Source organism: Budorcas taxicolor, chromosome 20, assembly GCF_023091745.1.
Source record: "Budorcas taxicolor isolate Tak-1 chromosome 20, Takin1.1, whole genome shotgun sequence".
NCBI classification, from domain to species: Eukaryota; Metazoa; Chordata; class Mammalia; order Artiodactyla; family Bovidae; genus Budorcas; species Budorcas taxicolor.
Window position 1 is genome coordinate 18,131,581 of NC_068929.1, and position 27,907 is coordinate 18,159,487.

At 37.5% G+C, this 27,907-nt stretch overlaps 1 protein-coding gene across 1 annotated transcript in view; it reads right to left on the reverse strand.

The window, feature by feature from the left end:
• The window catches only part of CWC27 (CWC27 spliceosome associated cyclophilin), a 255,239-nt gene that overhangs the window by 98,208 nt on the left and 129,124 nt on the right, over positions 1–27,907 (reverse strand). The window contains exon 11 of the mRNA XM_052659177.1: positions 8,413–8,516. Within this exon, the coding sequence (XP_052515137.1) occupies positions 8,413–8,516 (104 nt within the window). The remainder of the gene's footprint in view (positions 1–8,412; positions 8,517–27,907) is intronic.

Sequence of the window (27,907 nt, forward strand, 5' to 3'; positions counted from 1 at the left end):
TGGATTATCTGGTTTTTGCATGAAAAATTACTATTACTCAAAAGCTGCATCTGAGTAATCTGCCAGGAGTTTATGTGAAGAATTTTGAAAACAGAACCATTTAAAACTGTCAGCATATTGCATTAATCATTAAAAAAAAAAAATCAACCTAATACCACACAGATTAAATTGTCCCAAGTAAGTTTTAATGCAACATATTCACAGGTTTACACTATAAAGTTGTGAAAATAATATCTTTTTCAAATTTGATTAAGTGCTGCAAGATGTTGAAGAAACTCAGCACTCAAATGAGTTATATGTTTGATGTCATTTTTGGCAAAGCCTCAGAAAATGTCACATAAAAGAAAAACATCTTACTTAAAATAAGGTCTTGACAGCAGTCTGGAATAGTTAACAACACCATTCCCAAATGGAATTGCTGGTTATAATCAAACTTTTAATGACGGTATTAGTTCCCTCTTCGAGACAATTTAAATACCCAAACAAAACAAAATAAAATAACAATATGTGCACGCACACATACACAGCCCTCACCTCTTTTATTTTCTAATGTGGACGAATTTTTAATTATTTCAATTCAAGCTCCAAATATCTTACAGATTTATCAATGGCCACTTGGGAAATGACAAGATGGCAAGCTACCAGGCAATGTCAGTCTTCTTGTTTTAACTTATGAGAGGTACAAATAATTCCCATCAGCAATGCAGATGGAGTCCCTCACATCTTCTAAACCCTAGAACTAAAAACATTGGGAAATTTTCATCTCTCATTTACATTTATACAGTCTTTATCATCTTCTAAAGTCTACTCTATCAGATATGAGAGAATGAAGAGGAAGACATGTCCCTAAAAGCAAGTTGTCCATTTAAGAGTTAACAGTCAATTCACTTGGAAAGTTTGAAAAATATATATATTACAAAAAAGATTATGATAAAATAAGATTATGGAAAACAATACACATGTTGTTTCTGGCATGAAGATTTAAAAGTACAGAAAAATAAATATCACAAAGTTAACCATGGCTATCTTTGGAAGATGTATTATGGAGTGGTCTTTCTTTTTCTCATTTATACTTTTCTATATTTCTGCTATCTTTGCAAAGGACATATGTTACTTTTACAATTGGGAGAAATAACATACTTTTTTTTCTTTTTAAAAAGAGACAGTTATGGCCAAAGGTTAATACTTACCCGAATCAATTAATAAATCTATATTTAATGGGTTAGGAATGGCATTGATATTAAAAAGGAAGACAGGCTGCAGTTACTAAAAAAAATAGCTTAAGGTTTTTGTCAAATTTCCAATATTGGAATTACATCAGTCACCAGGCAAAAAGAATGCTTATTAAAAAACTATATTAAGACAGTGAAGGGCAGCAAAGAGGTATTCCTAATACACTGGCTTTTAAAAGTAGCAAGAGATGAGAGTCCTAAGTAACTGCTAGGAGGTCTGCAAGATGGCACAGAATTCAAGAAAATAAAATTAAATATGCCCACAATGTATAATTCTTAAAGCACAACAAGATTTGTTCATGGTGGCTAGCGAAAAGTCTGAGAAGGACTGTCTAAACAAGAATAGAGTTTGCTATGGACTCACAAATTAAAGATAATCACCTCTTACTCACTTTATAAAAAGATTAAATTCTTGGTCTAATTGTGAGGGTATGTACATCTTTATACTTGTTATATGCTTTTAAAAGTCTTTATTATTTTAAAAAGTATATTTTTGAAAAACATACTGTTACAAATAAACATAAATGTAAATGTACATAAATGTAGTAAATGTACGTAAATGTAGTAAAGGTACGTAAATGTAGTAAACTGCATTCAATAAGATTTCACTTGACAGACTGTCCTGACTATAGAAGAAAGCTTCATTTTTCCAGGACTTCTAGGAAATGAAGGATTCCACACAATTAACTATTTCAGATAAAAAAAAATCTTATCTTTAGCTGATAAAATAATTAAAAACAGTTTTTCAATCAATCAAGTTAGACCCACTGCCCATTCTCTGCCTTATTAAACAGTAATAAACAACATCTGAACTTTTCTTAATGAACCAGGGTTATTAAAATGAGCATCAATAATTTGAATATTGACATACTTTCAAATATAGTGAAATATCATCTATAGTAAATATGTCCATAACATTCCACTACCACCTTCCTGTGTTTCCTTGCCTAATGTAGTGTTCAGTATCAACTCTTACTGCTACCTGAATGGATGTCCCCAGCTGTATCTTTATCTCTCACTTTAAAAAATTTTATTTTCTTTTTAGTTCAATAAAATAGTAGGCTACGAAGATCCCCAGCGAAGTCCTGCCCTGGGTTTTCCTTTGCTTATTTATTTTCTAGTCCTTGAGATATACTTTATACACCATCAAATTTTCCCTTTTAAAGAGGACTGTCCCACACTTGTATTATTCTTTAACTTGTTTTGAAATGTAAAATCAGATAAACAATTTGTTAGTACCACGCTCAAAGTAAGAATCTATAGACTATTACTGACGGTTGGACTGAGAGGCTTTCCATAAGTCAAGGGCAAATATCTTCCACTTTTCCATGTAAATAACATTAAAAGGTGGCAATACAGTAAGAGTAGACTATGGGAAAAATAGGTCTGATACTTCTAGCCTCCAAGAAAAAAATGATGACTTAAGACTCCCTGAAGAGAGTTAACTGCTGTGGCAAACAGGACCAGTTTGCTCAGAGAGGAATTAATTATACATAGTATCAGGCACAACACAGAGCTAACATTCCACAATGGTTTCTGTTTCTTATAAAAACCAAGATTAAGCTAGTTTAACATAATATGTTAGACGAAAAGTAGTTTTAAAAAAACCAAAAACTATATACTTTCACAACCTATTAAGCGTGAAGGGCCTTAATCTGACTTAATCCAGCATTAAAAAGACAGTTTGAAGAAACCTGAAATGGCCCAGAGCAATTTGAGAGGTACTAAGTACCTCAGGGATGTGTTTCATGAAGAGGCTTTTAAATTCTTTCTTGATTTACAAGCTCAGATTGCTCTTCCTCCTCTAATTTCTGGCACTAGTCATACAGCAGGTATTGTGTGCCTGTAACTTTGAAAAGAGGATCTGACACCTTATCTCCCTAAAGCTGATTAGAGAATATGTCCAAACATGTATTTCTATGTGACTGTGTTCAGTTTGGTACTGGTTTTGATATGATGAAACTTAAAGAAATCTGGAAAGGACTTAGAGGCATAATTTAATGAAAAGGATTATATAGTTTATTAAAGAACTTGACAGAGCCAACCCAGGAAACCAACTCTATCTCCAATTAACTATCAATCTTACTTGAAATTTATTACCCACTACAAAAATCCTATGCACAGGCCTGGATGATTTACAGTGGGACTAAAGAGACTCCCAGGCTGTAAACAGACTGTCCTGCAGTACATCTCTTTTGACACTGCTGGTATCTAAAGTAAAACACCACATTCCTTGTTTACTTAAATTGGGATGTTAGAGCCTACTGCAGAATCTGTATTCAACTAAGAAATGTAACTGTTTTGAATTTTAGAATCAAGTTTCACATTACTATAAAAATTCTCATTATATGACTATAATAGTGGCTTTCTTCCGTCACATTCTAGTTCTCTAATTTACTGAAGTCTTCTTTTATACATTAGCTGAAGCCTTTAAAAACTAAATAGCTGGCAGAGCAATGGCAAAAATTATGAGGTTATATTTATGTAGTGCTCTTCTTCATACAGAGAGGCATAATTACATCTATTACCTGACCATATCTCTGTGATAGAAGAAAGAGCAGAACTTGAGGTTTACTGGGAAGACTGAAGGGAAAAATGGATGGCCCCATATTCAATTTTACTACATAGAGAAGCTTTTTTACTACACTAGTGTTAAAAAAGATTTATACATTGACTCAATTATATGTACATGCTTTCATACTAGGACAGAGATGTTAAGAGGCTTCTGGTTTACGGATCAATATTCTTTTCTGGGGAACAGCTTTGTTGAGGCATAACTAGCATACAAATGAGCTGTACGTGTTTGAACATGCACAGTTTGCAAATGAGCTGTACATGTTTGAACATGCACAGTTTGACGGGTTTGAACATGTGCATATACTCAGGGCCACTATCACTACAATCAGGTAATATCAAAATGGCAATGTATTTAGAATTGCTTAATTGTATGAGGCCCAAAGTATTTATCAATGTAAAAGTAACAATGAATTTTAATTATTTTATTTTCTGTCATAATGGAACTGAAGGAATTAATAAAGAATAAATTCAGTAAAACATTAAAAAAGCAGACCTTATGTTAAGATTATATAAAATCTTATCTTAGATTTTCTATATGGAGAAACAGATGGATCCTGGTTTCAAAGTACTTTCCTCAGGTAATAGAAAAGATTTAGAAGCCAAACTGGTTAAAATGAAAAAAGGGAAAGTTAAAGTATTAGTCACTCAGTCATGACTGACTCTTTGCGACCCCATGGACTGTAGCCCGCCTGCTCCTCTGCCCGTGGAATTCTTCACACAAGAATACTGGAGTGGGTTGCCATTCCCTTCTCCAGGAGATCTTCTCAACCAAGGGATCAAACCAGGGTTTCCCCCCATTGCAAGTAGATTCTTTCCCATCTGAGCCACCAGGAAAGCCCATGGTTAGAAAACAAATTCCTAATTATCTACACAGATCTGGCTAAGGATCTAGCTCAGGAAATTCGACAGAGATGATAAAACTAAGGGAATACTACTCCCTGATCAAAGGTGATTCCCTGCGATGACAGCAGCCCCGAGGAGAGCACCACATCTTCTAGAGCGCCTGCCTGCGTGCAAGACCTCCATTCACACACTGACCGAGCTCGGGAAACCAGTACAGGGACAGGAGCACACAGAAGCTTTCTTGTTCTTAGGGGTCTCTTGCCAAGTGCTTTTAATGTGGAAGTAATACATAAAATTCTAAAAAAAAGTGGCAGTAGTCAGCAAGTATTAGACTTGCCAAATTAATTCATAAAATCAGGAAATACTACTACTGGAAGCTTTACTTAAGAATGCAAATACATAGTTCACACACACATACTTTTAAGAAAGAATATAATTATAAAGATACAACTGTGAAAACACAGTTAAGGAAAGCTCATTGTGAGATTTAATTTATGTCATATTTACATGTAGCTATGTTGATTAGAGGCTTTAATTCGAACACCATATTAAAATTCATATTTTAAGTTTGTAAGTCTGGACAGAGAACAAAATAAAACCATGAATAACTATATTTCTCTTACAATTATAAAATTATTATTTTTATATAGCACTGTAAATTTATTAAAGGTCTTCTCATTACCTAATTCAGAGAAGGCAATGGCAACCCACTCCAGTACTTTTGCCTGGAAAATCCCATGGACGGAGGAGCCCGGTAGGCTGCAGTCCATGGGGTCGGGAAGCAGTTGGACACGACTGAGTGACTTCACTTTCACTTTCCACTTTCATGCATTGGAGAAGGAAATGGCAACCCACTCCAGTGTTCTTGCCTGGAGAATCCCAGGGACGGCAGAGCCTGGTGGGCTGCCGTCTATGGGGTCGCACAGAGTCAGACACAACTGAAGTGACTTAGCAGCAGCAGCAGCAGCATTACCTAATTTACTTCTTACAAGCAACTTGAAAGGTGCACAATGCATTTTATCTCTAGATTTATGATAAAAAAAACAGAGTCACTAAAGCTTAAAAAACTTCACTGCTAGTAACTGAAAGTGAGTCAATACTTTCCTGTATACCTTGAAAGAAAATATAACATTCTAAACGATTCTTACAACCATTAGTGTTACAGATAAATGAGCACCTAGTATTAATGTCAAAATTTGTATTAAAAATAGTAAATTCTTCTTAACGAAGTATTCCAAGTAATAAAAGTAGTAGTAATCAAGAAAACAGTCACCATTAGAACACCACAGTAAATAACTGTTGCCTGTATGCAATATCCATCAATGGAGGCTGAAATTAGTGGGAGGAAATTCAAAAAGAAGCAGGATATTTGTGTAGTCGCAAAATATCTTCCCCCGCAACAGTTATAATTTCAAAGGGAAAAAGCAACTTAACAGTGTAGCAACTAAGCAGAAACCACATTAACCAGGTGATCATGGTAGTATCACCAACAAAAAGAAAGCCGACATCTTGTTACTTCTGGAACAATGTATGGAGAAGGACACACCACTTATGCAGCAATCTTTCCAACAAATGTGTAACCTCAGTCTAATCATGAGAAAACAGGAGACAAACTCAAACTGTGACATTCTACAAAATATCTAATCAGGATTCTCCAAAGTGTCAAGGTCAGGAAAGACAAGAAAGGATGGGGGAAGTGTTAAAAATGAGAAGAGACTAAGGAGACATGATGACTAAATGTGGTATGGAATTCTGGAAGGAATTATAGAACAGACAAAGGACATTAGTGGGAAAACTGATGAAATTCTAATAAGTTCTGCAGTTAGTAATAGTGCTGTGTTAACATTAATTGCTTAGTTTTGATCCTTGTACTATGGTTATATAAGACCTTAACATTAAAGGTATATGGAAACTCCTGATTTTTATAACTGCTGTGTAAGCCTAAAATTATTTCAAAATAATAAAAAAAATAAATGGCCCATTCTGAGACTAAAAGAAAAATGACAGCAACCAAATGATCACAGTTTTAGAGAAGCTAATTTTAACTGTCTTTTAGATTTAGGGAATATCCAGTTATTTCTAGATGATACAAGAAAAATTAAATTGAGAAAATTACCAATATAATTCTCTAATTACAGCATAAAAAGTTTTAATCTGGTTAACTTTCATATAAACAGACTGAAATAAGCTTCAGAAGACTCTTTTTTTGTGTTAAGAAATCAATGTTTTAAGACTCAAATCTTTCTTTACCTAATTGTATTAAGTATTTCAAAGGCAGATAAATTAACTCAGCAATGTTTACGTCTAGTATAAGTCTTAACCATACAGCTCTATTTAAGAAACTTCCTACTGCAGTTCTCTCACTTCTTTGAGATCATAAACTACAAAAGCAAGAACCATCCATTGCCAACTTCACAGTACATCATGGACTTTGAGATGGAGTGTGGGAATAACAATTACTAGCTCAGAAAAGAATAAAAAAATGAAGATCTTCCCAGTTAAAAGGAATTACTTTCATATATTTAGAGTGCTTTTTAATTATAAGAAACAATCTCCTGGGAAAATTATACATAAAGAATCCTTATTGTACTTCTTCAAATCTCAATATTGCCAATATATCTTCTTTCTATTCTGGGTTACATTTTACCAATATGATCTAGTCACATATATAAGTTTATCCTTTTTTGGGTGAGTTAACTTTTTAATAATTTGTTTCATTCAAACATATTTAGGCAATTTCAAGTTCTTCATCAAGTATCTTGCCTTTACTACAACAGTCATTGGGAACACGGTGCAAGTCATCTAAGAACTTTGAGCTTTACAGGGTTATGTGGTATAACTTGCGCTACTTAAAATAAATAATAATCACATGGTCAAATGCTGTACCACTGTTTGGTTTTGGAATGTGTATTCTTTAAGGTTAGATGTTACATCTTATGCTTTATCTCCAGTCACTATTACAGAACCTAGTATCAATTGATACAATTATTCATGCTTTCCAAAAGGGAGAATACACAAGATATATGCACAAAGCAAATTTATTAAGCCAAATTTAGTGTACATTATTAAAGATAACAGTTAAATTTCTGATCATGTTCACCAACTCTATAATGTATTTTACTATTATAAAGAGAAGACAGATTTGAGGGTTCCAATTGCTATTTTGGAAACTGAACATTACATGTTTCATAGCTGAAACAGTTAAAAGATCTTCAGTGCAATAGCTTTTCTGAAGCTGTTCTAGCTTAATAAAAATAAAAAAAATCACAGTACAATAAAGAAATATTTAACTTGTATAAAAGCAAGGTATTATTCTGATAAGCTTTTGATCATTTTTATCAATGTTTTAGATTTTCTGTACTTAAATAAGAGCAAAACAAAAAACCAGGAATTTGTATTTAATACTATTCAACGATCTATGAATAATGTTTACACAAGTGCCATATGCAGGGCCTAAACACTTTTATTAAATGTTTTAAAGAGTACACAATGTTAAAAAAACAACAACACTCTATCCTGTGCACTTCTAGATATGTGCTATGACAACGTAAGTTTTGCCTGATGTTAACTACTGTCTTTATTAAGGAACAGTAGTTATGATCACATTTGATTGAATTTCCTTTTCAGACAAAAGTTCTAAATGAAACAATTTTATTGACTAACTAGCCAAACAAAGTAATAAATATCAACACCACTCAATTCAGGAAGGAGAGAGGGAAGAAATACCAAGTGAAAATATAAGCTTGATAACCGTGCTTACCTTCACTTCTTTCTTCTGCTTGTTTTGCGGAATTTTCTGCTTTCTTCTGTTTTGCTGCTAAGAGTTCCCGCTTTAATTGTCTTGCTTCTTTTCTGAGCTCTTCACTACAAATCAAAAACAATTATGTAAGTTTATAACAGACTGAGAAAAGCTGTTTAGCACAAAAACCTGAACCCAGTTGTCATGTACAGTAAGAAAACATAAATAATGTAATTCATTTTGTTTCTGTGTATGTGTATTTATGGTATGGAAGTGAAATGAAGTGACAGTCACTCAGTCGTGTCCGACTCTCTGCAATCCCATGGACTGTAGCCTGCCAGGCTTCTCTGTCCATGGAATTCTCCAGGCAAGAATACTAGCGTGGGTTGCCATTCCCTTCTCCAGGGGATCTTCCTGACCCAGGGATTGAACCTGGGTCTCCCTCACTACAGGCAGATTCTTTACCATCTGAACCACAGGGTATGGAAACATACTTAAAAGATATATTAAAAGTTGTGATTTCACCAAAGCAATATAATATGAAAGTGAAAGTGAAGTCGCTCTGTCCGACTCTTTGTGACCCCATGGACTGTAGCCTACCAGGCTCCTCCATCCATGGGATTTTCCAGGCAAGAATACTGGAGTGGGTTGTCATTTCAGAACCCAGGTCTCCCGCATTGCAGGCAGATGCTTTACTATGAATTATAGAGGCATCCCAGGTGGCACAGTGGTAAAGAATCCTCCTGCCAATACAGGAGACCCAGGAAAGGCAGGTTCGATTCCTAGGTTGGGAAGATGCCCTGGAGAAGGAATTGGCAACCCACTCCAGATTCCTGCCTAAAAAATTCCATAAACAGAGGAGCCTGGTGGGCTCCTCCATGAGGTCGCAAAGAGCTAGACATGACTGAAGCAATTTAGCATGCACACAGGCATGCACTATGAAATATAGCCCTTCAAGTATATCAAACAGTTGATGAGTGATAAATGAACCTTTGTTCTCCCTCTAATTTACTTTCAAATTTAACATTCTAAATTCAGTTTAATAACGCACGGAGATTCCGAATCAAAACAAACTTTTTAATATAAATACTATTCTCTAAACCTGTGCATACACAAAAAATATCTGACTTCAAAACTTACTGAATTCCTGAATTGGTACCAGTAACTACCACTTATCAAGCAATTATTACATGCTAGGAACAATGCTAAAATTTTTCTTAAACTCAGTTCATTTCTAACCTTTTTTATTACATGCTAGGAGCAATGCTAAATTTTTTTTAAACTCAATTAGTTTTTAAAACTTTTGATACCACAATTTACCAAATAATTTTCTCTTCTGTGAAACCTATCAGGCTGGGATAGTTTGATAATTAATACAATCATATATCAAAGGCAAATGAAGATGTAAGTGCTGGCTTTACTACAACACTTACATGTTATGTGACTGGTTTCTACAAGCTACTTTAGGGCAGGAGATTCAATTTCAAGCCTTGGAAACAATTATTAACTGCTTATGTCATGAACCCTGTGAGTCACTTGCAAATAGTTAAAACTATGCATTTTATATCTGTGAATGTCAGGCATTCACTCTATTTTCAACACACTAGAGTTTGTCATGAAGACAGAGAACACTGTAGCCCAAGGAGGCACCCCATTCTGGAAGTCTCTAAAGACACTGGTTCTACGCTGATTCAGCCTTTAGTCCAGCTCAGCAGTTCAGTCGCTCAGTCATGTTCGACTCTTTGTGACTCCATGGACTGCAGCACACCAGGCTTCCCTGTCCATCACCAACTCCTGGAGCTTGTTCAAACTCATGTCCATCGCAGTGGTGACACCATCCAACCATCTCATCCTCTGTCATCCCGTTCTCCTCCCACCTTCAATCTTTCCTAGCATCAGGGTCTTTTCCAATGAGTCATTTCTTCACATCAGGTGGACAAAGTATTGGAGTTTCAGCTTCAGCATCAGTCCTTCCAATGAACACCCAGGACTGATCTCCTTTAGGATGGACTGGTTGGATCTCCTTGCAGTCCAAGGGACTCAAGAGGCTTCTCCAACACCATAGTCCAAAAGCATCAATTCTTTGGCATTCAGCTTTCTTTATAGTCCAACTCTCACATTCATACATGACTACTGGAAAAACCATAGCTTTGACTAGATGGAACTTTGTTGGTAAAGTAACATCTCTGCTTTTTAACATGCTGTCTAGGTTGGTCATAGGTTTTCTTCCAAGGAGCATGCGTCTTTTAATTTCATGGCTGCAGTTACCATCTCCAGTGATTTTGGCGCCCCCCAAAATAAAGCCTTTAGTGCTTCCTCCTAAACCCCAAGTCTCAATTTTTTTTTACTCCTGTCCTGTATTAGAGTCACCAAACTGATGGGTTTTATAATGTGTGTGACTCAGTTCTTTTCACATTTTTTCTATATCAAACACACACAGCCCTATTTGTATGTATCTGCATGACCTCCAAGGTCCTCAATTCTGAAACTTCCCTCTCTGATCACTATGCTTTTAACTTTCTCAGTCTTTCATTCCTACTGAACTTAGGCTCACTCTTCTATGAATGAAAGCCAACTCCTTAATCACAGTTCATGGTCCGCCAGTCTTATTCTAACTCAACTGGCTCTCTGTGCATTCTGATGCTATGGTCAGTCATTTCCCTCATGTCCTCACCAGGATCCTTAATTTTCTTGTTTGTCCTGTTGGATGCATCATAATCATCTACAAGAATTGTTAAAACATGTTCAGGGAGACGTATCTCCCGGAAATATGATTTCTTTAGAGGTGAGGCGTTGCCTGGAATTCGCTCCTGTGACAAGTTACCCAGGTGACCCTAACATCACTCAAGTTTGGGACCCAATGCCTTAGGACCTTACTACAGAAATTATATTCTCTTTCTTAACAATTTCAAGCGCTTCTACTTTACTGATCCTTTCATTCGGCCAACAGCATACTCAAATTTCCCTGTACTCTGCTCCAAACAAGAGATCATTATCTTTATAAGTGGACTCCTTGCCTGAAAGAACATCTTATATACAGAGTCTAATTCATCAAGCTCTAAGTTCTTAATCTCTTGCAATCGATCCTTCTTGTACTCTACTGAAATTGGTTCTGTATCAGTCAAGTTCATTGGCCTTTTCTCAGTCCTCTTCTTCCTCTTTGGCCTTCTTATCATCCAATGATATGAACTACTTCCTTCTGAAATTTTCTGCTAATCAGACTATGTACCACTTTAGAGTCCTGATTCTCCATTTCTCCTCTGAATTACTCTTTCTCTTCTCATACTATAATTGTCATTTTCCTCATTTCTATACCCTGTATGCTGGCATTTTATCTAATCTTATAAACTATCACTTCTATAATAGGATATTTCCAAATCTAGATGTTTCCCCCTACACTTCTATCTATTACAAATCTCTACATAAATTAGTACTGTCCAACAGAAATATAAGCCAAGACACACATACAATTTTGTTTCCTAGCACATTTTAAAAACTGGTAAAAAGAAACAGGTTAATTTTAAAAACATATTTTATTTAGCTCAATAACTAAAATTATCCAAAGTATTATTATGTTAACATGGAATCAATATAAGAATATTAATAAATACACTATTTTACATTTTTTCTGTACTAACTCTTCTAAATGCAGTGTGTATTTCACACTTAAAGGACATCTTAATTCAAACTAGTCACAGGTCAAGGGCAGAGATCCAGATGTAGTTTGAGGCTAGATGTCACAAGAATTACAAACTCTCTATGTCCAAACTCCAAATCATCTTTTCCCTGGTTAAATCTGTTCCTTCTCCTGAAGTCCCTATTTGATCACGAGACCGATTTCCTTCTAATAACCAAACTTTAAACTTCCCCTGGGACTGTTCACCCTCCCTTTCACTGAATCACTGTCCCAGTGTGTCATTTTCCAATTTCTCTCTCACATGCAACTGCTCTTCTTGACTCTCACCATCAATGCCTGGGTTAGGCTCTCATGATCTCTCTCTCAGATAAATGTGATTACGTCCTATTTCTTGAAGTTATATGAAAACAGAAAATAGCAACCACATCTTTGCTCCATCTACTAAATACTAGCTTAAGTTTTGTTGTTTTTTTGGTAAATAATTCAAGAAATTCAGATGATATTTTCCGAAGACTAAGGTGATGGGAAGGTTATTTTGAAAGCTGAAGAAGTGCTGCGTGACAGCCGAACAAACTCGTTATCAGGGTGATCTGAAGTATGCCAAGAATGAGGGGCAATGAGAGTATAACCTATTGTAGAGCCAGTAAAGCAAAGATATCAAAAAGACTAACACAGATATTAAAGCACAGAGATGAAAAAGATCAGAAAGTCCTGATTTAAAAGCCAGTTCCATCACGTATTGTCTGGAAGACCGAACAACAATTATTTAACTTCTCTGAGATTGTTTCCTCAGCTATAAAGTCAGAGTAAGGTATTTAAAATATTGGGCATTCAGTACATTTTTCAACAAATGATGGCTATTATTATTTGCATCTGTTAAAAATAGTACCACAGTTAAGGTCTGTTTGTCAAGTAGGAATATTTTCTGATATTATTTATTATAAACAAATGCCACCTCTACTGCATATGAAGATCAACTCTGTTCATAATTTTTAAAAAGGGTAATAAATGTTTAATGCCAGCTTCTAAAAGTCTACTCTTAAATAGACAAAGATTTAGATACACTGCTGAAGTAGCCATAATAATAAACAAACTGAACAATGATGAATAAGAACGCAAAAAAGACAAAGTAAGAGGTTTTTGTCTATATACATAAAACTATGTTTCATTGTACTGAATTTTTCAAGTAATTAAAAATTTACAACACTATCAAAATCTCTCAAGACTATTCAAACAACACCATTTGTTAGTACACGTGGAATCTGTAACTCTTAGAATGAAGCGCATGTTTTTAACCTAGTCTTTAGATAACAGTCTAGTTTTAGGGGACCCAATCTTCTATTCTCTGGAATATAATTTCATTCACTGGTAACAGAATATATTTGAACCTGCTAAAAAAAGAATGAAAATTGTAAGCCTGGACTATATGTCACTTTACACAGCTTACAAAGCAAGAATACAAACTATGGGCTTGCTTGAGTCCAGGCAGCATCTGTTTGGCTTCCTCAGAGCCTAGTTTCCACTTGTATGATAAAATAAATATTTCTATAAGCTACTGTTAATTTTAAGCTAATTAGTTTTTTTTCCTAATAGATCTTTAATTTGGATTCATTTGAATTTTAACATGGTTTTCATGACATCAGCATCAGCTAATTAGCCATCAGTTAATAATTCATCATATATATTTTTTAATTTGGTAAATCTGTAGTATCAGTTCAGTTGAGTTTAGTCGCTCAGTTGTGTCCGACTCTTTGCGACCCCATGAACCGCAGCACACCAGGCCTCCCTGTCCATCACCAACTCCTGGAGTTCACCTGAACTCATGTCCATTGAGTTGGTGATGCCACCCAGCCATCTCATCCTCTGTCGTCCCCTTCTCCTCCTGCCCTCCATCTTTCCCAGCATCAGGGTCTTTTCCAATGAGTCAGCTCTTCGCATAAGGTGGCCAAAGTATTGGAGTTTCAGCTTCAACATCAGTCCTTCCAATGAATACTCAGGACTGATCTCCTCTAGGATGGACTGACTAGATCTCCTTGCAGTCCAGGAGACTCTCAAGAGTCTTATTCAACACCACAGTTCAAAAGCATCAACTCTTTGGCGCTCAGCTTTCTTTATAGTCCAACTCTCACATCCATACACGACCACTGGAAAAACAATCGCCTTGACTAGACGGACCTGTGTTGACAAAGTAATGTCTCTGCTTTTTAATATGTTGTCTAGGAGTAAGCATCCTTTAATTTCATGGCTGCAATCACCATTTGCAGTGATTTTGGAGCCCAGAAAAATAAAGTCAGCCACTTTTTCCCCATCTATTTCCCATGAAGTGACGGGACCAGATGCCATGATCTTCGTTTTCTGAATGTTGAGCTTTAAGCCAACTTTTTCACTCTCCTCTTTCACTTTCATCAAGAGGCTCTTAGTTCTTCTTCACTTTCTGCCATGAGTGGTGTCACCTGCATACGAGAGGTTATTGATATTTCTCCCGGCAATCTTGATTCCAGCTTGTGCTTCCTCCAGCCCAGTGTTTCTCATGATGTACTCTGCATATAAGTTAAATAAGCAGTACACTTTGCTCCAATGAAAAAAATAATTAAAAAAAAAATCACCCCAGTAAAATATCAGGAGCCTACACTTCCCTATGACCATAGTCTCCATCTTGGTGTACATGCTTCTGGTCTGACCTTTCTTACATTCACTTTGCACACTGAGGCCAAATCCTACAATTCTACTTACTGATCATTATAACTCCCTAAGTCCTACTGACTTGTGCACTAATTTCTTTCCCCAGCATTCAAGTGCCTCCCATGGGAAACTGTGGAACTACTTTTTAATTTTATCTGTCACAGATCCTCTACAATTACTCTAAATATCAGCCAAAATATACTAGGCATAATTACCTTGGCAAACTCTGAGCTTCACCACACATACCCCTTTGTTCGTGCCATTTCCATTACCTAAAATGGTCTTTATTTCCTATTGCTGCTAACTAAAGTCTTCCTCATTTTTCAAGGTTTCATGGCGAAAGTAGCCCCTGAGCACAGCCTTGGGGCAAGGTTGTCAAGCTCACTGAACCTCAATTTTCTTATCTATCAGTTCATTTCAGTTCAGTTCAGTTGCTCAGTCGTGTCCGACTCTGCGACCTGATGAACCGCAGCACGCCAAGACTACCTGTCCATCACCAACTCCCGGAATCCACCCAAACTCCTGTCCATCGAGTTGGTGACACCATCCAACCCATCTCAACCTCTGTCGTCCACTTCTCCGTCGCTCAATCATTCCCAGCATCAGGGTCTTTTCCAATGAGTCAACTCTTCGCATAAGGTGGCCAAAGTATTGGAGTTTCAGCTTCAACATCAGTCCTTCTAATGAACACCCAGGACTGATCTCCTTTAGGATGGACTGGTTGGATCTCCTTGAAGTCCAAGAGACTCTCAAGAGTCTTCTCCAACACCACAGTTCAAAAGCATCAATTCTTCAGCGCTCAGCTTTCTTTATAGTCCAACTCTCACATCCATACACGACCACTGGAAAAACAATCGCCTTGACTAGACGGACCTGTGTTGACAAAGTAATGTCTCTGCTTTTTAATATGTTGTCTAGGAGTAAGCATCCTTTAATTTCATGGCTGCAATCACCATTTGCAGTGATTTTGGAGCCCAGAAAAATAAAGTCAGCCACTTTTTCCCCATCTATTTCCCATGAAGTGACGGGACCAGATGCCATGATCTTCGTTTTCTGAATGTTGAGCTTTAAGCCAACTTTTTCACTCTCCTCTTTCACTTTCATCAAGAGGCTCTTAGTTCTTCTTCACTTTCTGCCATGAGTGGTGTCACCTGCATACGAGAGGTTATTGATATTTCTCCCGGCAATCTTGATTCCAGCTTGTGCTTCCTCCAGCCCAGTGTTTCTCATGATGTACTCTGCATATAAGTTAAATAAGCAGTACACTTTGCTCCAATGAAAAAAATAATTAAAAAAAAAATCACCCCAGTAAAATATCAGGAGCCTACACTTCCCTATGACCATAGTCTCCATCTTGGTGTACATGCTTCTGGTCTGACCTTTCTTACATTCACTTTGCACACTGAGGCCAAATCCTACAATTCTACTTACTGATCATTATAACTCCCTAAGTCCTACTGACTTGTGCACTAATTTCTTTCCCCAGCATTCAAGTGCCTCCCATGGGAAACTGTGGAACTACTTTTTAATTTTATCTGTCACAGATCCTCTACAATTACTCTAAATATCAGCCAAAATATACTAGGCATAATTACCTTGGCAAACTCTGAGCTTCACCACACATACCCCTTTGTTCGTGCCATTTCCATTACCTAAAATGGTCTTTATTTCCTATTGCTGCTAACTAAAGTCTTCCTCATTTTTCAAGGTTTCATGGCGAAAGTAGCCCCTGAGCACAGCCTTGGGGCAAGGTTGTCAAGCTCACTGAACCTCAATTTTCTTATCTATCAGTTCATTTCAGTTCAGTTCAGTTGCTCAGTCGTGTCCGACTCTGCGACCTGATGAACCGCAGCACGCCAAGACTACCTGTCCATCACCAACTCCCGGAATCCACCCAAACTCCTGTCCATCGAGTTGGTGACACCATCCAACCCATCTCAACCTCTGTCGTCCACTTCTCCGTCGCTCAATCATTCCCAGCATCAGGGTCTTTTCCAATGAGTCAACTCTTCGCATAAGGTGGCCAAAGTATTGGAGTTTCAGCTTCAACATCAGTCCTTCTAATGAACACCCAGGACTGATCTCCTTTAGGATGGACTGGTTGGATCTCCTTGAAGTCCAAGAGACTCTCAAGAGTCTTCTCCAACACCACAGTTCAAAAGCATCAATTCTTCAGCGCTCAGCTTTCTGTATAGCCCAACTCTCACATCCATACATGACCACTGGAAAAACCATAGCCTTGACTAGACAGACCTTTGTTGGCAAAATAATGTCTCTGCTTTTTAATATGCTGTCTAGGTTGGTCATTACTTTCCTTCCAAGGAGTAAGCATCTTTTAATTTCATGGCTGCAATCACTATCTGCAATGATTTTGGAGCCCAGAAAAACAGTCAGCCACTGTTTCCACTGTTTCCCCATCTATCTGCCATGAAGTGATGGGACCGGATGCCATGATCTTAGTTTTCTGAATGTTGAGCTTTAAGCCAACTTTTTCACTCTCTTCTTTCATTTTCATCAAGAGGCTCTTTAGTTCGTCTTCACTTTCTGCCATAAGGGTGGTGTCATCTGCATATCTGAGGTTATTGATATTTCTCCTGGCAATCTTGATTCCAGCTTGTGCTTCCTCCAGCCCAGAATTTCTCATGATGTGCTCTGCATATAAGTTAAATAAGCAGGGTGACAATATAGAGCTTTGATGTACTCCTTTTCCTATTTGAAACCAATCTGTTGTTCCATGTCCAGTTCTAACTGTTGCTTTCTGACCTGTATACAAGTTTCTCAAGAGGCAGGTCAGGTGGTCTGGTATTCCCATCTCTTTCAGAATTTTCCACAGTTTATTGTGATCCACACAGTCAAAGGCTTTGGCATTGTCAATAAAGCAGAAATAGATATTCTTCCGGAACTCTCTTGCTTTTTCGATGATGCAGTGGATGTTGGCAATTTGATCTCTGGTTCCTCTGCCTTTCCTAAAACCAGCTTGAACATCTGGAAGTTCACGGTTCACGTATTGCTGAAGCCTGGCTTGGAGAATTTTGAGCATTACTTTACTAGCGTGTCAGATGAGTGCAATTGTGCAGTAGTTTGAGCATTCTCTGGCATTGCCTTTCTTTGGGATTGGAATGAAAACTGACCTTTCCCAGTCCTGTGGCCAGGCTGAGTTTTCCATATTTGCTGGCATATTGAGTGCGGCATTTTCAAAGCATCTTCTTATCTATAAGTAGTGGTTATATTCAGCCTATGTATTATAACAAGACCAATGCAAAGATTAAGGATTAAAATAAGATCACTATTAGGTACTTAGGGCTTCCCTGGTAGACCAGCTGGTGAAAAATCTGCCTGCAATACAGGAGACCCCAGTTTGATCCCTGGGTTGGGAAGATTCCCTGAGAAGGGACAGGCTACCCACCTCAGTACTATTGGGCTTCCCTTGTGGCTCAGCTGGTAAAGAATCCGCCTGCAATGCGGGAGACCTGGGTTTGATCCCTGGGTTAGGAATATCCCCTTGAGAAGGGAACGGCTATCCACTCCAGTATTCTTGCCTGGAGAATTCCATGGACTGTATAGTCCATGGGGTCACAAAGAGTTGAAAACGACTGAGTGACTTTCACTTTCATTAGGTGCTTAGAACGTGTGCTTAGTTGCTCAGTCGTGTCTGACTCTTTGTGACGCCATGAATTGTAGCATACCAGGCTCCTTTGTCCATGGAGATTCTCCAGATAAGAATATTGGAGTGTGTAGCCATGCCCTCCTCCAGGGGATCTTCCCAAGCCAGGGAATGAACCCAGGTCTCCTGCATTGCAGGTGGATTCTTTACTGTCTGAGCCACCAAGGAGGCCCAAAGTATTTGTCCCTCAGTCATATCTGACTCTTTGTGACCCCATGGTCTGTCCATGGAATTCTGTAAGCAACAATATTGGGGTGGTCTGTCATTTCTTTCTCCAGGGGACCTGTCAACCCAGGGATTGAATCCGGGTCTCCTGCAGGCAGATTCGTTACCATCTGAGCTACCAGGGAATTTTTTCTTTTTTTAAGTAAGAAAATATACTACAACCAACTCATGACTATTAAATTATATAAGCAATTTAAAGAATTAAAACTTTAAATAAAAATCAATGATTTTTATGTAAAATGATATTAATTACTATACTGTTATAGATATACATTCTAATCTCATTGATGGATGTTGTTTTCATCTTAATGCCCATGTCCATTTCAAAAGATTAAACAAAACTTCTGCATAAAAAAAAGAGACATGTTTCAGAAGACCTAGACCCAACATCACTACATGGTTACAGGAAAGCAATTAATTCTCTTCCTTTATCTCAGTTGTATCATCATCTAAAAATAATCCGAGGAAGGTATAAATTAATATTTTTGAAATGCATAATCAACTATAAATGTAAAAAGTGACTGTACTCTGTGTATCATTCTGTTTCAATTCCTTTGGTTTTAGGATCTTAAAGCCCATTATCTAAAGAAATGGTGAGAGGTCTAGACACAAAGAAGTTGAAGTGTAGAGACAGTAAGAGTTTTTTATTTTTTTCAATATTGCCTAAATCAATTACAATACTATAAACATGATACAGACATCCTAATTCTTTATGCAATTTTCCCCTTAATATGCTTCCTACCCACTGAATGAAAAGTACATTTAGACTTGAATACCTTATTTTTGAACTGAGTATTTTTCATGCAACAGAACACACTATGAATAAGTAAGTAGGCAGTATATTTACATTTTTATCAGACTGTTTATATTACTTTATAAAAGGTAGAATTCTTGCAATTTTTAAAATCGTACAAATTTTCAGCTTGAGACTGAGGATTTAATATGGCAAGGATACGTATCCTGCATAATTTTCAGTCAGTTTTAATTTTTTCCCAGATGCTTTTCTCATTTTCTCCAGTTTCCAGGAATGTGCCTTAGGAAAATTTTGAGTATATCTGTTCTTTTTACATATGGCATGAGAAATATTATCTTAATATAAGGGTGGTGAACTCAAACACTGAACTCTAACATTCACTTAAAAAAAAAAAAGTAAAGTTATCAAGACTTGAGTACTTGACATGCTTTTGAAAAGAACTTTAATCTACAAAAATAAAATGGAATATGTATATATATCTTACATAAGATGGTAAATGAATTTGCTTAGAGACCTTGTTAAGCAAGCTGACCGCTAAACACATGTCCATTACAGATCATTGCTTCTTGGACCATGGATGTAGTATTTGCAGTTAGCTTAAGCCTACTATTCCCCAACATCTGATAAGAATTCATAACACATGGAAATGATTGCAAGCTAAACAGTACAGCCTTCATGGTTTTTAGTTTGTCGCTTTAATCACAAAGATACTGAATCTGTTTGTAATGAAACAACAGCTTGGCTGTTGATGAAATCATAAAATGGCCATAATGAAAGACCATCATAAGTATTAAAACTATAAATGTATGACATGATTTTTAGCATGGTATCATCAGCAAAGAGCAGAAAGAGCAGAGATGCAGGTTAAACATGTATTAGGAAGTACAGTATGCTACAGTTTACACATTAATTTTGAAAGTATACACAGGAAATAAAAAATCAATATCAAATTAAATCACAGGACCCCTGATTTGTGTGTACAGAGCTCTGTTCTACCTGTTTCTAGCAGTATGGGCTTAGACAGTTAAGCTAACCAATGTAAATCTGTTTTCTCATCTTGAGAATTAAGGTAAAATTGTAAGGAAGAAGCATGATTCCATAGAAATTACTCAGTATACTTAACATGGTACTTGGCTCAGAATATGTGCCCAACATGAGTTTGCTTCTTCAATTACCATCATTCTTCTCCTCTCCAGTATTAACTCTACTATTCTTACTATTTACAGGATCAATTACTGACAAAATAAGATCTCAGGCTAACTGAAGAGATTAAAAAGGCAAATCCTTCCATTTTTCTCATGGATGCACAGATTTTAAAAGCTCACTGGTAAGTTTTGTGTGTGTGTGTCTGATGTACTGCTTGGATTAAATATCATATGCTATGAAAATGAGGAATATAAAGTAGACAAAACCCCTAAAATTTACTAAATTCTCACATCTTAATTGTGGTTACTAAACACCTGGAATGGAATTGCTTATTGTCATCCATATAGTCTAGTCAAGAAGATAAGGAATAAACAACTCAACAAGGAAATGTATATATGTATGTGTGTGTGTGTGTTTACACACTTATAATTTCTATGAGGGAGATTAACAGAGAATCTACATTATTTTAGTCTAAATGATCCTAGACGTATCTATCAGAAGATAAAATTTAACCTGACAGATAATGCTGCACATGCCCTTTTATAATCTGTTATACCACTGTGTAGGAAAAGAAAGACTGTAATACCGATCCATAGGTACACAGTCCCTACATACATGTACACTGAAATTTGAGAAGGAAGAATTTAAATGCATCTGCAACTAGCCTTTAGACTTACAGTCTTATTCCTTTCATATGGAAGGGCACATTTATTTTTAAATAAAAAGTTTAGACATCTGATATAGATTGTCAACCTCCTTTATATATTAGAAAATCTTATTGTCTATTCCAGAACAAACTAAACAAGAGTAAACCCTGCACTAAATCATAAAGTATCCAGAATAAGCATAGGTGATAGTATTATTCTATCTAAATACCAAGTAAAAAATTCTAAATCAAACATGTTATTTCACAGGAAGAACTTGGCTTAGCCAGTATTTCAGAGAAGTAGAGTAAATCTGTTGTGGCAGAAGTTCGGTCTTTAGCCATATGTCTACTCCATAATCCAACTTTATAGAATGACATTAAATCAATATGAAAAACAAATGAGGTTTCCAATTCCAGTAAGGCAGACTACTAGGTAACCCAAAAACTCTCTTACAATCAAATACCTAGGAGGGCTGAATAACACACATTAAAAAAAAATACGTTTAAAAGCATAGCTTAGCTCACTAAAAACCAAGGGGTTGAAAACCAAGGGGAAGACTAAAAACCAAAGAAGCACTGGTACTATTATTGAGACATTGAGTTATTCTACCTAGGAATGTGGGTTTAACATGGGGTTTTAATCATGAACTAGAACTCCTACCCATAAAACTTAACATTCTCCACTCACTGGAAGGGTGGAAATAAACACATCAACTATAAAACAGAGAAAGGCTGCAGTGAAGCTTGTCTGTCTCAGATCTGTGTGGATAAGAAGGCGTTCAAGCTAATGCATATTCTCAGGGTATTTAAGGAGTATTTTCAATTAAAATCACTAATATAGTATGGTACTCTGATGCACCTGCTTGATCTAAAATGAAATCCTCTCTGAAACAGAGAATCTTTAATTTAGATATCACAGAACTCTAAAAAAAAGTTCTAAAAAAATCAGCTCTCAATAAAAAGAGTTCATAATATACAAGGAAACAAGGCATTGTTTGTAAGAATAAAGGAACAATAAGCAATTGAACCTGATGCTCAAAACTTCAGATACTGCAAAAATAAAACAAATATGTTTATTATATGGAAAGAATGAAAGAGAATAAAGAACTGAAAATGAGATCTACAACAGTAACTAGAAAAAGAATAAAAATACTTTCAGTTCAGTTCAGTTCAGTTCAGTCTTTCAGTCGTGTCCAGCTCTTTGCGATCCCATTAATTGCAGCACGCGAGGACTCCCTGTCCATCACCAACTCCTGGAGTTCACTCAGACTCACGTCCATCGAGTCAGTGATGCCATCCAGCCATCTCATCCTCTGCCGTCCCCTTCTCCTCCTGCCCCCAATCCCTCCCAGCATCAGAGTCTTTTCCAATGAGTCAACTCTTGGCATGAGGTGGCCAAAGTACTGGAGTTTCAGCTTTAGCATCATTCATTCCAAAGAACATCCAGGACTGATCTCCTTTAGAATGGACTGGTTGGATCTCCTTGCAGTCCAAGGGACTCTCAAGAGTCTTCTCCAACATCACAGTTCAAAAGCATCACTTCTTCGGCACTCAGCTTTCTTCACCATCCAACTCTCACATCCATACATGACCACTGGAAAAACCATAGCCTTGACTAGACAGATCTTTGTTGGCAAAGTAATGTCTCTGCTTTTGAATATGCTATCTAGGTTGGTCATAACTTTCCTTTCAAGGAGTAAGCATCTTTTAAGTTCATGGCTGCAATCACCATCTGCAGTGATTTTGGAGCCCCCACAAATAAAGTCTGACACTGTTTCCACTGTTTACCCATCTATTTCCCATAAAGTGATGGGACCAGATGCCATGATCTTCATTTTCTGAATGTTGAGCTTTAAGCCAACTTTTTCACTCCCCTTTTTCACTTTCATCAAGAGGCTTCTTAGTTCTTCTTCACTTTCTGCCATAAGGGTGGTGTCATTTGCATATCTGAGGTTATTGATATTTCTCCCAGCAATCTTGATTCCAGCTTGCGCTTCTTCCAGCCCAGTGTTTTTCATGATGTACTCTGCATATAAGTTAAATAAGCAGGGTGACAATATAGAGCTTTGATGTACTCCTTTTCCTATTTGGAACCAGTCTGTTGTTCCATGTCCAGTTCTAACTGTTGCTTCCTGACCTGCATATAGGTTTCTCAAGAGGCAGGTTAGGTGGTCTGGTATTCCCATCTCTTTCAGAATTTTCCACAGTTTATTGTGAAATAATAATAAATTCATTCTTCTTAGTATCTTCTGCTTCTATTAGGTCCATACCATTTCTGTCCTTTACTGAGCCCATCTTTGCATGAAATGTTGCCTTGGTATCTCTAATTTTCTTGAAGAGATCTCTAGTCTTTCCCATTCTGTTGTTTTCCTCTATTTCTTTGCATTGATCGCTGAGGAAGGCTTTCTTATCTCTCCTTGCTATTCTTTGGAACTCTGCATTCAGATGCTTATATCTTTACTTTTCTCCTTTGCTTTTCACTTCTCTTAATTTGGCCTTGGAGTACGGAATGAAGCAGGGCAAAGGCTAATAGAGTTTTTCCAAGAGAACACACTGGTCATAGCAAACACTCTCTTCCAACAACACAGGAGAAGACTCTACACATGGACATCACCAGATGGTCAACAACGAAATCAGATTGATTATATTCTTTGCAGCCAAAGATGGAGAAGCTCTGTACAGTCAGCAAAAACAAGACTGGGAGCTGACTGCGGCTCAGATCATGAACTCCTTATTGCCAAATTCAGACTTAAATTGAAGAAAGTAGGGAAAACCAATAGACCATTCAGGTATGACCTAAATCAAATCCCTTATGATTATACAGTGGAAGTGAGAAATAGATTTAAGGGACTAGATCTGATAGACAGAGTGCCTGATGAACTATGGATGGAGGTTTGTGACACTGTATAGGAGACAGGGGTCAAGACCATCCCCATGGAAAAGAAATGCAAAAAAATACTTTAGAAGTAATAAATAGTTAAATTTAAGGTTAATGGAAAGTTGAATAGCTGAAAAAGAGAATGAGTGAATCAAAAGACCTATTTGAAAAAAAATGAGTAACATAGGATGCAAAACCCACAGAGAAAAACATCAACTATGAGACTTTAAAGGACATGGAAGACAGAGTGAGGTCTACCGTATGTATTAGTGAAACTGTAGAAAGAGAAAAATAGAATGAATGAGACTGAGATAGTAATGTCTGAGAACTTTCCAAAATTGATGAAAAACATTAGCTTTCAGATTTAGGAAGCTCAATGAATTTAAGCAGGATAAATGAAAGTAAAATCCAAATGTAGACATCTTGCAGTCAAAATGCAGAACACCATAAACAACCAGCATAAATTAATAAGGATAAATCACTTCAAATCGAGTTCACTTTTTTCTTTGACAGTACACTGGACAGAATCCCGTGGACAGAGGAGCCTGGTGGGCTGCTGTCCATAGGGTCACACAGAGTCGGACACGACTGAAATGACTTAGCAGCAGCAGCGGCACACTGGACATACTGTGAGAATAAAGTAGTCATGGACTTATGCGGCAAAAGATTTAAGTGATATCTTTCATTACAGCCATTAAAGCAGAGAACAAATAATGCCTAGATGCTTAAGCAAAAATGATTTTTAATTAGTCTCAACTAGTGCAACTCTTCCCAGAATGCTAAATAATAGGTCAAAGTTAACTTTGAGATATATTTCTACTAAGATACTGTCCACTGGGTCCTTACCATATTCTGACATATGACGTTGCATTGAATATAAATCAGAAGACAAAACAATTACAGATAGAGGGTATCTGAGTGGGTCAGGAGGTAAGAGGAGTAATAGCAGCAGCAAGAACAAAAAGGACTGTGAAGCATTTAGTTGACCGCACAGTCTGAATCAGGCTTCCCTGGTGGCTCAGACGGTAAAGCGTCTGCCTACAATGTGGGAGACCCGGGTTCGATCCCTGGGAAGATCCTCTGGAGAAGGAAATGGCAGCCCACTGCAGTGCTCTTGCCTGGAAAATCCCATGGATGGAGGAGCCTGGTAGGCTACAATCTATGGGGTCACAAAGAGTTGGACATGACTGAGCGACTTCACCTCACCTCACCTCACCTCACTGTCTGAATCAACACTATGATGTGACTGCCAAAAATGGTTATGTTCACTAGGTCTAGGTGGTGCTAGGTGGTAAAGAACCTTCATGCCAATTCAGAAGACATAAGAGACGTAGGTTCCACCCCTGGGTCGGGAAGATCCCCTGGAGAAGGGAATGGCAACCCACTCTAGTATTCTTGCTTGGGGAATCTCATGGACAGAACAGCCTGGCAGGCTACAGTCCATGGGGTCACAAAGAGTCAGACACAGCTGAAGTGACTTAGCACACAAGAAAAGTACAGTATTTACACCTTGTGTAACTGTTCTGCAGTCCTTGAATGTTCTTTACTCTTTGCTCAGTTTTTGTTCTCTTTGCGCTTCAGTTTTTGAGGATTCTATTTGATATATCCTTTAGCTCAGCGATTCTTTCCTGAGTCCAGTGTGCTAACTAGCCCATCAAAGGCATTCTTCATTTCTCTTACAGTGTTTTTGGTCTATAGAATTTCTTTTTGGTTTGTTCTTAAGATTTTCATCTCTCTGCTAACATTGCCTATTTTTCTTTCATGTTCTCTACTTTATCCATTAGAGCCTTAAGCATATTAATTGTAGCTGTTTCAAATTCTCAGTTTGATAATTCCAACATCCCTGCCATGTCTGGTTCTGATGTTTGCTTTATTTCTTCAACTTGTGTTTTTGTCTTTTGGTATGCCCTACACTTTTTTCTTGATAGCCAGATATTATGTACCAGTAAAAGGAATTGCTGTACATAGAACTTGAGTAATGTAATGGTGAAGTATGGGGAAAGGGGGTGTGTCCTACAGTCCTGTGATTAGGTCTCAAGTCTCTTAGTGATACTATGCATCTGGATTGTGGAATATAGAAATGTGTCTTAGGTTTTTTCTCCTCCCTTAGGTAGGGACAGGATGGTTAGGATGGGCTGCAGCTGGGTGTTTCTATTCTCCAACATGGAGGGTTAGAGCCACCTGAAGCTGGCCATTTCCCTTCTCCCAGGACCATTAAGCTCTGATAACCTGCAGCATGTTGCTGCTGCTGCTGCTAAGTCGCTTCAGTCGTGTCCGACTCTGTGCGACCCCATAGATGGAAGCCCACTAGGTTTCCCCGTCCCTGGGATTCTCCAGGCAAGAACACTGGAGTGGGTTGCCATCTCCTTCTCCAATGCCTGAAAGTGAAAAGTGAAAGGGAAGTTGCTCAGTTGTGTCTGACTCTTAGCGACCCCATGGACTGCAGCCCACCAGGCTCCTCCGTCTATGGGATTTTTCCAGGCAAGAGTACTGGAGTGGGGTGCCACTGCCTTCTCCTGCAGCAAGTTGAGCTCTAGTTAACTGGTTTTCCCTGAAGGAAAACAGAAAGAGTGCTCTGGTCTAAGTCAAATGGTTCCTTTCTTCCTCCTCCTAAAGGAAGGAGTAGAAATTTTATTTCTGTGATATTTACTATGAGGACCTAGTCAAGCATTCAAAAATAAATCCCACAATACTGTGCCCCCTACATGACCAGGTGCCCCTGGAGTTTTTAACTCTCAGACTTATCCATGCTCCATCAATTCGTCAATTATAGTTCAGGTTTCATATTCTAGCACTGGTTCCAATGCAATTTCTGCTTGTGCTCAGATAAACAGTTGAATACAGGGAGTCAGTTTCTCTCTCTAATCTTGGCCAGCAGCAGTTTGCCCTGTGTCCTCACCTCTTTTAGTGACCCAAGAAGAGGGAAAGGAAGTTTAGACAGATAATTTTATTAAAAGAGACTATTTTATTGTACTTGAATTTAACACAAAAATATTAAACAGAAGTAAACCAAGAAATTTCTAATTTTTACATAAATATTTGGCTACCCACTCTAGCATTCTTGGACTTCCCTTGTGGCTCAGCTGGTAAAGAATCTGCCTGCATTGTGGGAGACCTGGGTTCTATCCCTGCGTTGGGAAGATCCCCTGGAGAAGGGAAAGGCCACCCACTCCAGTATTCTGGCCTGGAGAATTCCATGGACTACAGTGCAGAGGGTTGCAAAGAGTTGGACACAACTGAGCGACTTTCACTTCTTTGTCTCAAGAGCTTTCTTAAGAAATGTCTCCATTTTACAGAAAAATGTTATGAAAATACTAAGAGAATAGAGTCACTTTTTAAACTACATGATTTAATTTTAGTTTATATTGATTAACATCCTGCCCTAAAGGTTGAGGAAATTAATTACAAATAGCTGTGAAAAGAAGAGAGGTGAAAAGCAAAGGAGAAAAGGAAAGATATAAGCATCTGAATGCAGAGTTCCAAAGAATAGCAAGAAGAGATAAGAAAGCCTTCTTCAGTGATCAATGCAAAGAAATAGAGGAAAACAACAGAATGGGAAAGACTAGAGATCTCTTCAAGAAAGTTAGAGATACTAAGGGAACATTTCATGCAAAGATGGGTTTGATAAAGGACAGAAATGGTATGGACCTAACAGAAGCAGAAGACATTAAGAAGAGGTGGCAAGAATACATGGAAGAACTGTATAAAACAGATCTTCATGACCCAGATAATCATGATGATGTGATCACTAATCTAGAGCCAGATATCTTGGAATGTGAAGTCAAGTGGGCCTTAGAAAGCATCACTACGAACAAAGCTAGTGGAGGTGATGGAATTCCAGTGGAGCTGTTTCAAATCCTGAAAGATGATGCTGTGAAAGTGCT